The following is an 11,072-nucleotide window of genomic DNA, read 5'->3' on the forward strand; positions in this document are numbered from 1 at the left end:
ATGGATACATGTGCTTTTCATCTTCAATATTAGGTGTGTTAATGGTTTTATATCTATTAAAGTAGGAGTACTGTGCAGTAATAATGCCAGGCATCCAAGCTCATAACAGTCAATTACTCAGTCTTAGTGAACTTCAAAGTAGCCAAACCCATTTCTTTGAGAATATAAAAGGGGCAAGTCTCTGTAAGATGCTAAGAGGGAATTACTGAGCACTCACTCTACAGACAGCTTCAGTTCTAAATTGTCCATCATTTCGTACAGAAGCAACATGTCTTATCAATCTCACCACAGTTCTGGGCACAAAAATTTCAGCTCATCTTCAGCTTGTTTACCTTCTTTGAGCAAACACAGTGTTAGCTCCTTCACTTCAAAGAAAGTTTCCATTGGGCACAAAATGCTCCCAAGCTTTGGTAGCAGGAGTGTCTATAGCCTTGGATCAGGTGGACATAAGATGTCAGTTGGTAGCTGCTATCCTTCAAAGATTGGACATGGGCATGGAGGATCTGGTATTGGACATAGTTTTGGTGGTGGTAGCTTTGGATATGGAGGACCACATTGTTCTACTGGTATCACATCTGTTACAGTGAACCAAAGCCTCTTGGCACCACTCAACCTGGAGCTTGACCCAAACATCCAGAGAGTGAGGACAGATGAGAAGGACCAAATCAAGGGTCTCAATAACAAGTTTGCCACCTTCATAGACAAGGTATGATATACATACTTTATGTTACTATCAGATAACCTGTATTACCAAAATATAAAACAACTCTGTAATTTAATTTAACTTTCCAACATTAGTGCTCAACAACATTATTCATAGTGAAAAGATATGTCAATGCAATATACTCAATTTGACTATTTTTAATATATACTATTTTTTTGTTTAGTGCACATATAGTTTTATAACGCCACATACAGATATAATTCTCTAGTGATGAATAGGCATGTGCATTTCGCAGCTTCGATAGCTGCTGTATGCGGAAAACGGTGACCGCTCGCTGCCTTCGATTATTTTCGGACCAGGATTAATTTCTTGTGAAGGTGCACCACACTAAGATCTGGATTTGCACAGATCTCGAAGCTGACGAATGCACATGCCTAGTGATTAAAAATGAATAGTTAATGTCCTCGATAATTCCAACTATACAATCAACACGTGTGGCCAAAATATTCTGATATCACTACATTAGAAACAAGTATCCATTTACAATATAAAGATATCTGAAGATTTTAGAACCCTTTAAAGGACCTCTAAATTCAAAAGAATTGAATAGCTGACAAATAGACAATAAAAAGGCAATGATATAGCACTTGCTTTTAATTTGAAATAAGCAGTAGAATATTTTCTGGCAAATTTCAAAGTTAATCCAATTTTCACTCCCCCCGTATCATATGACAGTCATTAGCCAATCACAAAAAGTATATACCTATATGCTAAGCACTTTTGCACATGCTCAGTAGGAGCTGCAGCCTCAGAAAGTGTGCATATAGAAAGAATGTGCTTGTTTTAATAATGGAAGTATATTGGATTTTTTTTTTTTAATTGAATGCTGAATCATGAAACTTTAATTTTGACTTTAATATCCCTTTAAAAATAATCCAAAGTTCTTTTATATATTATTTAAACATTTTGTTTCCACATACGTATAGTTTTTTCATATATTCTGTGCTTATTGTAAAGTGTAGTATAATATGTAATTATGACTAAAATATAAATACTACATGGGTTGGGAAAACTCTAATGAGTGCAGAAGCTGATTTATCGATAAATATAAAGTATTACACATAAATACAAATGGGATAAGTAATAAGCACAACAAGAAATATATTAATTTTGCAGTGTCATCTCTTGATATAAGAATCCTTTTAGAGGGATATTTAGGTAATGTTTAAGATGACATGGGCAGTGGACAGTATCTTTAAAGGATAGCAGAGTTATAGCAATAACTGTTTTTGCTCATTCTACTTAGTGCTAGTTGTAGATTATAAGGGTGCAAAGAGCTAGGGAACAATTAAAGTAATTGGTAATGAGAGTCAAAAGGTGCAATTTTAATGGGACATGAAACCCAACAATTTTCTTTTATGGTTCAGAGAGACCATATGTTTTTTAAAAAGTTTCTAATGTACTTCTTTTATCAATGTATCTTCATTCTCTTGGTATCCTTTATTAAAGAAGCAGCAATGCACTGCTGGGCACTAGCTGAACACACTGGAAAGCCAATGGCAAGAGGCAAATATTTTCAGCACCAATTAGCACCTAGCTCCCTGCTCCCGAGCATACCTAGGTATGTTTTTTTAACAATGCATACCATAAGAACTAAGCAAATTAAATACTAGAAGCAAATTGGAAAGTGGTTTAAAATTGTATGCTCTGGCATCTACTTATCAAAGCGTAGACTTTCTTGCATCCGACGGCACCAATACGCTCGCCTAAGATCGCCTAACATCGCTGCCGCGGACCTGAATACGTTCTCCAAAGTTACCAAAAAAGCTGTCAAAAAGCCGCGCACCAAGTACGGGGTGATGAGCAGCGGACTGTTGTTAACTAACAGTCATCGATCTCGCTGCTCTTCGGCTTTTTTTCAGCTTTCTTGGTATACTGTCACTAAACACCCACACAATACTAACTGTTTTACCCTCAGAGCCCACCGCACCTAAATAAAGTTATTAACCCCTAAACCACCACTCCCGGAGCCCACCACCACCTACATTATACATATTAACCCCTAATCTTCCACCCCTATACCACCGCCACCTACATAAAGTTATTAACCCCTATCCTGCCGCTCCCGGACCCCACCGCAACTATATAAAGTGTTTAACCCCTAAACCACCGCTCCCGGAGCCCATCACCACCTACATTATATTTATTAACCCCTAATCTGCCCCCCTTACACGGCAGCACCTACATTATATTTATTAACCCCTAATCTGCCCCCCTACACCGCCGCCACTATATTAAATGTTTTAACACCTAAACCTAAGTCTAACACTAACCCTAACACCAACTAACTTAAATATAATTTAAATAAATCGAAATAAATTATTCCTATTTTAAACTAAATACTTACCTACAAAATAAACCCTAAGATAGCTACAATATAACTAATAGTTATATCTAATCTAGCTTAGGGTTTATTTTTATTTTACAGGCAAGTTTGTATTTATTTTAACTAGCTACAATAGTTATTAAATAGTTATTAACTATTTAATAACTACCTAGTTAAAATAAATACAAAAGTACCTGTAAAATAAAACCTAACCTAAGTTACAATTACACCTAACACTACACTATAATTAAGTTAATTACCTACATTAACTACAATTAACTACAATTAAAAAAATTAAATAAAATTATCTAAAGTACAAAAAAACCCCCACTAAATTACAGAAAATAATAAAATAATTACAAGATTTTTAAACTAATTACACCTAATCTAATCCCTCTAACAAAAAAAAGCCCCCCAAAATAAAAAAAATGACCTACCCTACACTAAATTACAAATAGCCCTTTTTGCGGGGCATTTTGCGGGGCATTGCCCCAAAGTAATTAGCTCTTTTACCTGAAAAAAAGGTACAATACCCCCCAACATTAAAACCCACCACCCACACACCAAACCCTACTCTAAAACCCACCCAATCCCCCCTTAAAAAAACCTAACACTAACCCCTTGAAGATCACCCTACCTTGAGACGTCTTCACCCAACCGGGCCGAAGTCCTCAATGAAGCCGGGCGAAGTGGTCCTCCAGACGGGCAGAAGACTTCATCCAACCTGGGCAGAAGAGGTCCTCCAGATGGGCAGAAGTCTTCATCCAGGCGGCATCTTCTATCTTCATCCATCCGGCGCAGAGCGGGTCCATCTTCAAGACATCCGACATGGAGCATCCTCTTCCATCGACGTCGACTGTAGAATGAAGGTTCCTTTAAATGACGTCATCCAAGATGGCGTCCCTTCAATTCCGATTTACTGATAGAATTCTATCAGCCAATCGGAATTAAGGTAGTAAAAATCCTATTGGTTGATGCGAGCTCAATCCTATTAGCTGATGGGATCAGCCAATAGGATGGAACTTCAATCCTATTGGCTGATTGCATCAATCAATAGGATTTTTCCTACCTTAATTCCGACTGGCTGATAGAATTATATCAGCCAATCGGAATTGAAGGGACGCCATATTGGATGATGTCATTTAAAGGAACCTTCATTCTACAGTCAACGTCAATGGAAGAGGATGCTCCGCGTCGGATGTCTTGAAGATGGACCCGCTCCGCGCCGGATGGATGAAGATAGAAAATGCCGTCTGGATGAAGACTTCTGCCCATCTGGAGGACCACTTCTGCCCGGCTTGGATGAAGTCTTCAGCCCATCTGGAGGACCACTTCACCTGGCTTTGTTGAGGACTTCGGCCCGGTTGGGTGAAGAAGATGTCTCAAGGTAGGGTTATCTTCAAGGGGTTAGTATTAGGTTTTATTAAGGGGGGATTGGGTGGGTTTTAGAGTAGGGTTGGGTGTGTGGGTGGTGGGTTTTAATGTTGGGGGGTACTGTACTTTTTTTTTCAGGTAAAAGAGCTGATTACTTTGCAAAAGGCCCTTTTAAGGGCTATTTGTAATTTAGTGTAGGGTAGGGTTTTTTATTTTGGGGGGCTTTTTATTTTGTTAGGGGGATTAGATTAGGTGTAATTAGTTTAAAAATATTGTAATTATTTTATTATTTTCTGTAATTTAGTGTTTGTTTTTTGTACTTTAGATAATTTTATTTAATTTTATTTAATTGTAGATAATTGAAGTTAATGTAGGTAATTAATTTAATTATAGTGTAGTGTTAGGTGTAATTGTAACTTAGGGTAGGTTTTATTTTACAGGTACTTTTGTATTTATTTTAACTAGGTAGTTATTAAATAGTTAATAACTATTTAATAACTATTGTACCTAGTTAAAATAAATATAAAGTTGACTGTAAAATAAAAATAAATCCTAAGATAGCTACAATGTAACTATTAGTTATATTGTAGCTAGCTTAGGGTTTATTTTACAGGTAAGTATTTAGTTTTAAATAGGAATAATTTATTTCGATTTATTTAAATTATATTTAAGTTAGGGGGTGTTAGGGTTAGTGTTAGACTTAGGTTTAGGGGTTAATACATTTAATATAGTGGCGGTGGTGTAGGGGGGGCAGATTAGGGGTTAATAAATATAATGTAGGTGACGGCAGTGTAGGGGGGCAGATTAGGGGTTAATAAATATAATGTAGGTGGCGGTGGGCTCCGGGAGCGGCGGTTTAGCGGTTAAACACTTTATTTAGTTGCGGCGGGGTCCAGGAGCGGCGGTTTAGGGGTTATTAAGTATAATGTAAGTGGCGACGGTGTAGGGGGGGCAGATTAGGGGTGTTTACCTTAGGGGTACATATTAGGGTGTTAGGTGTAGACATTACCATAGGAATCAATGGGATATCGGGCAGCAGCGAACATGAGCTTTCACTGCTTTCAGACTTCCATTGATTCTTATGGTATCCGCGGCCTCCAGGGTGGCGGATTGAAAACCAGGTACGCTGGGCCGGAAAAGTGCCGAGCGTACCTGCTAGTTATTTGATAACTAGCAAAAGTAGTCAGATAGTGCCGAACTTGCATTCGGAACATCTGCAGTGACGTAAGCATCGATCTGTGTCGGATCATATGTTACGTCAATAAATTCTACTTTTGCTGGTCTGTAGGGTTTGATAACTAAGGCGAATCAGGCATGCCACAAATACGCTGCAGAATTCCAGCGTATTTGCAGTTGACGGCTTGATAAATACATGCCTCTATCTTAATCATAAAAGAAAAATGGGGGTTTCATGTCCCTTTAATATCATAACCTTGGTTCATCATAATACTTAAATACAAAGTTGAATATTTTAATGCAATTAAATGTTTATACAATATTTGCTAAAAGATATATCATTATCACTGAGCTAAAATAAAACTAGAAACATATGTATAATATTTTGCTTAGATTAAACAGAATATGACAACTTTATGATTTTCTTCTAGGTAAGATTTTTAGAGCAACAAAACAAGATGCTAGAGACCAAATGGGCTTTGCTGCAAGAACAAAAAACTGCTAAAAGTCAGATTGAACCTCTCTTTGAATCATATATTAGCAATCTCAGAAGGCAGCTTGAGAATCTTGGATGTGAGAGAGCTCGTCTTGAATCAGAAAGGAGAAATATGGAGGAAGCCGTAGAAGAATTTAAGAGAAAGTATGTAATTTGTTAGGGTTTGGTAGCACTAATGCTTTACAAAATATCTACATTTTTTTCTAAAATCTAAAATGTGTTAAAAATTTTAATTTTCAGATATGAAGAGGAAGTGAACCGCCGCACCACTGCAGAAAATGAATTTGTTGGACTTAAGAGGGTAAGTCATTTAAAGTACAAAAGGTCTTAGTGCAAAAGTTTCATGGCCTAAAATTAGTAAAACAAAATAATTACTTTATAAGTATTGCATATATTATTCATATATTTTGATCTTTTTTATTTTGGTGTAGGATGTTGATGCTGCTTTTATGAACAAAGCTGAACTGCAAGCAAAGGTGGACTCCTTGACTGATGAAATCAACTTCCTGAGAGCTCTGTTTGATGCGGTATATGTTTGGTTATTCTTGTTTGCTTGTTTTTTTGGGTTTTTTTAAACAGCAGTTGCACACTTATTAAAACATACATATTATTTCTGCACTGTACAGGAAATTGCTCAGCTCCAGGCACAGATCTCAGACACATCAGTGGTGGTTTCCATGGATAACAGCAGAGACCTGGACCTGGATGGTATTATTGCTGAGGTCAAAGCTCAATATGAGGAGATCGCTAACAAGAGCAGAGCTGAGGCTGAGTCCTTATATCAATCAAGGGTGAGTGTACAGAAATCCTATGCTGTATTGGGGAAAACTATGCACTACATAATATTTTAATTAGAAGATAACATCACAGTCATGCTCTGGAGTGTCCCTTTGACTTTTTTTAGGTTTAGAAAACCACTTAAAACCGACAAGTGTGATTATTTTTGTTAACCTAATGATATGGCATTTCTTTCTTTTAGTACGAAGAGCTATGTATGACTGCAGGAAGACACGGTGATGATTTGCGCAACACTAAACATGAGATTGCTGAGCTCAACAGAATGATTCAGAGACTCAAGGCAGAAATAGAGGGTGTGAAAGATCAGGTAAACTAAACACATTTTATTCTTGTGCATATTGTTGGGGTACATGTCAGCCTGAGGCCAGTTAATCATGCTTGAAACTACAATCCCTTTTATTAAAATAGCACTTTGCTCACTGTTTAGGCAGCTGCCATACCTCCCTAATAAATCCAAGAAGTAATCCACAGTAGACATGTACACAGGTAAAATTTTAGGTTTGGCTAAATCATTTGCTCCGAATTTTTAAAATACTTCGTATTTCATATATTTGTAGCCTGTGCTGTTCTGTATTTGTCTTGTTTTAAACTAAATGAATGCCGGTCATTCGTTGAACATTTACATTTGTTTTCGTTAAACCAATATACATGTTCCTCTGCTACAGGTGAAAAAGTTCACTTGTAAGAACTAAAATACTTACATAGGCGCGTAGGCTCCAAGGGCCCACACTAAAGGACCATCTCCTTAGTGCAGGCCCTAAGAGCAGGTTAGCGAGGCTCTCCAGTGAGCTTAGGTAAATGTGTTTAACTATTTAAAGGAAATGAAGAAATAATCCTGAATTCAGCATTATTCCTTCGTTTTTTTATTATTATTTTATGCTGTAACTTCCCCAGCAATCAAGCTATATGTACCCTTTGCTCAAACTAGCACTCAGCGACAAGTAACCCTGTTACCTGTGGCAGATTGCGAGTGGAGCACAAACGTTTGTGCGAGAGCAATAAGGGGTTTATCGCAAGTGTTTGCTCTCATCTGACTTATCACTCGTATTACGAGTTGAAAGTAAATGCGATCACTTGAGTGCAGTAACGATTTACGCTAGAATTATTACCGTGACTTCAGAAATCTTAACTGTTTTGCAAAACTAAAAAGTGGCACAAAACACATAAAAAAATACATTACAAAGTATAGTTACACTCATAATAACACTATCTAATAAAATTATTCACAAAAATGATTGCACTCAAAAGTTATAAAGGCTCAAAGATCTCAGCTGTTAGAAAAAAAAGGCAGGCAAAGGGATTTAACATAGAGATACATACATAGACATGTCTAAAGATGTATATGTATGTATATATATGTCTATATATGTGTACATATGTATTTACAGACATACAGTATATACACATATAAAAACATATATTCTATTCCACCACATATATACTTTGATACAATATATATTTAGTTCCCTATACCCATGCTTTAATTAGCGCTGCCTCTACCTTATTGCTCATAAATATATATGTACACACATAAAATATATATATATATATAAGTGCATTGCAGCCCTTTGCAGTTAAGTAGATGAAAACATAAAAAAAATCATTTTTTATGCAAAATTCATTTAAAATAAAAAAGGTTTTAACAATGTATTTAGTGTAAATATTTCACATTCCCATGCTCTGCACATAGCAGAATATGTTCTAAGTATTTATAAATATATATATATATATATATATATATATATATATACACATATATCTGTTTATATCTATACCTATATATAATCAATATGTATTTATGAATAAATAGAAAATGATATGTTATGTGAAGAACATTGGAATGTGAAATATTAATATTTTCATGTCGGTTTAGTGTACATGAGAATACAGTATGTGATTGGGTTTGCGTGAGAGTAGGTTGTTTTTTCCCCACTTTCCATGCTCCATTGACTTTTATGGGGGAATATGTGAACGTGCACGCAATATTCTAACTTTGGCATTTTGCGCTTGTTGGATTAGCACTCAAATGAAAACAGTTTACTTTTAACTCGTAATATGACTGCAAAAAGCTTACTTCTAGCCCATTTAGCGATCAAGCAAAGCATTAATTAGCACTCCACTTGTAATATGGCCTTTAATATTTAAATAAGGAAAAGTTCCTTATTATGTGTGTTTTTTGTCTGACCTACAGCTATCTAAAGAAAATTCTCTTTCCTCTGCATCCTAAATCATATGAGGTCATACATATATTTCTCCTTTTTATATTGAATTGGTTTAGGTTAACTTTAAGAAATCTGTTTGAAGGGAAACTAAAGTAAAATTTTCACAATTCAGATAGAGCATGCAATTTAAATAAAAATACACCTTTTGCTTCTCTTAACAAATTGGCTTAGTTCTATTTGCATACTAAGAGCCATCAGAGCTCAAGAACATTCACATGTCTTTGGTATACTATGGTAGCATTATCTGTATTAATATTTGAGGCAATGTTATACGTTGTTGCTTCCATAAAATGCTGAAGACTCATGTAACGCTCCAGAGCTCTTATGAGCCTGCCTAGGCCTTCAAGGGATACCAAGAGGACAAGTTAAACTTGATGCCAGAAGTATATTGAAAAGCTGTTTTTTAATTGCATACTCTGAATTATGAAAGTTACATTTTGACTTTAGTGTCACGTTAAAAACACTATTTCTTATTTTTTCCCTTACTAGCGTGCTAAATTGGAAGCTGCAATAAATGAGGCTGAAGAACGTGGTGAGATGGCTGTAAAAGATGCCAAGAATAAATTGTCTGAGTTGGAAGACGCTCTTCAGAAGGCCAAGCAGGACATGGCTCGCCAGCTACGTGAGTACCAGGAGCTGATGAATGTGAAGCTGGCGCTGGATATTGAGATCGCCACCTACAGGAAACTACTGGAAGGCGAAGAATGCAGGTAAGAGATAGATGTGGGCACACTGATTTGAAATATATCTATGAATTATGGGAGTTTAATTTCTACTCAGTTACTGAAGGACAATGTACAAAATAATCTTATCTTTTTCAAAGTGTAATCTAAGGCATTTATAGCCATATCCCATCCATAGATTAATTACTTTCTGTGATATGAAGAATTTGGAACTATTTAATAAAACAATAATAATAATAATGCATACAAAAGAAATAAACTCTTATTAACTCAATTTTATCCCATCATATTTCTTTCAGACTGTCTGGAGATGGCGGTCCTGTTAGCATCTGTAAGTAACATTATTTTTAACATGTTCTCTATCTTTATTTAGAATTGTTTGACAATAAAGCTGTTCAACTTTAAAAATTAATAAGAATTTAGAATAAAAATGTGCATACTATAGATTTTTTAATCTAGGATAAAATATTCACTTTGTACTAAAAAAAACTATTTTAAATATTGAATGACATGTTTTTCCATACAGCCGTGCTACATTCCAGCACAGGAGGACATCACGGAGGAAGTGGGGTGCACCACAAAAGCGGATATAGCTCTGGAAGTATCTCCACAGGAAAATATAGCTCAGGGCATGGACATAGCTGCTGAAAAGAATTATACTAAAATTATTTCTTTAACCACCTCCTGAATTGTTTAAATTGTGTTGCATTAACTGCAAATAGCTGATTGTCACAATATCATCAAATTAACTGTTACAGGTATCATATCTCATTAAATTATTTTAAACATGTACAATTCAAAACTTCTATTACTAATCAAGTTGCATATATGTAAAGAATAACGAATAACAGGTAATGCTGACAGCCAGCTAATCTTGCAGTTGAAACACTCTGAAGCCACCATTTTAGAAGATTCTAGTATATGAAGTCCGGGATGACTGAATTTCTTTGAAGCTTTTAGTTTTTTTCACTTTCCTTGACATGTGCAATGTATCATCCACAAAACAGTAATATATCTTGGTAGATAACCAGTGCATTATAACTAATTTACCCATGAAAATACTATACATTTTATGATACTAACATAAATATTTTATCATAAGAAGAAAGATCTCTTCTGTATAAAATGACTTTTGCTAAGTTTCCTAAATTGTGTTAGTTTAAAAATGTGGATTTGTGGTGTAACATTGTTTAAAGCACAAACCTGCATTGCACGTCTGGCTTTTTTTCCTGTCTGTTTAATAAACTGAGATTTTTTTCATGCAAAAAAGCAG

The 11,072-nt window shown here is 35.6% G+C and overlaps 1 protein-coding gene across 1 annotated transcript; it reads left to right on the forward strand.

Moving 5' to 3' along the window:
* Nucleotides 1–268: 268 nt before the first annotated feature.
* LOC128654434 (keratin, type II cytoskeletal cochleal-like) lies at nucleotides 269–10,138 on the forward strand. Its single transcript, XM_053708341.1, has 8 exons — nucleotides 269–706; nucleotides 6,032–6,240; nucleotides 6,337–6,397; nucleotides 6,528–6,623; nucleotides 6,723–6,887; nucleotides 7,076–7,201; nucleotides 9,606–9,826; nucleotides 10,099–10,138. Exons 1-8 carry the CDS (start codon nucleotides 269–271, stop codon nucleotides 10,136–10,138), a joined length of 1,356 nt encoding a protein of 451 aa, XP_053564316.1.
* The last annotated feature ends 934 nt before the right edge of the window (nucleotides 10,139–11,072 follow it).

The sequence above is a fragment of the Bombina bombina genome, chromosome 3 (assembly GCF_027579735.1).
Source record: "Bombina bombina isolate aBomBom1 chromosome 3, aBomBom1.pri, whole genome shotgun sequence".
In the NCBI taxonomy this organism is placed as follows: Eukaryota; Metazoa; Chordata; class Amphibia; order Anura; family Bombinatoridae; genus Bombina; species Bombina bombina.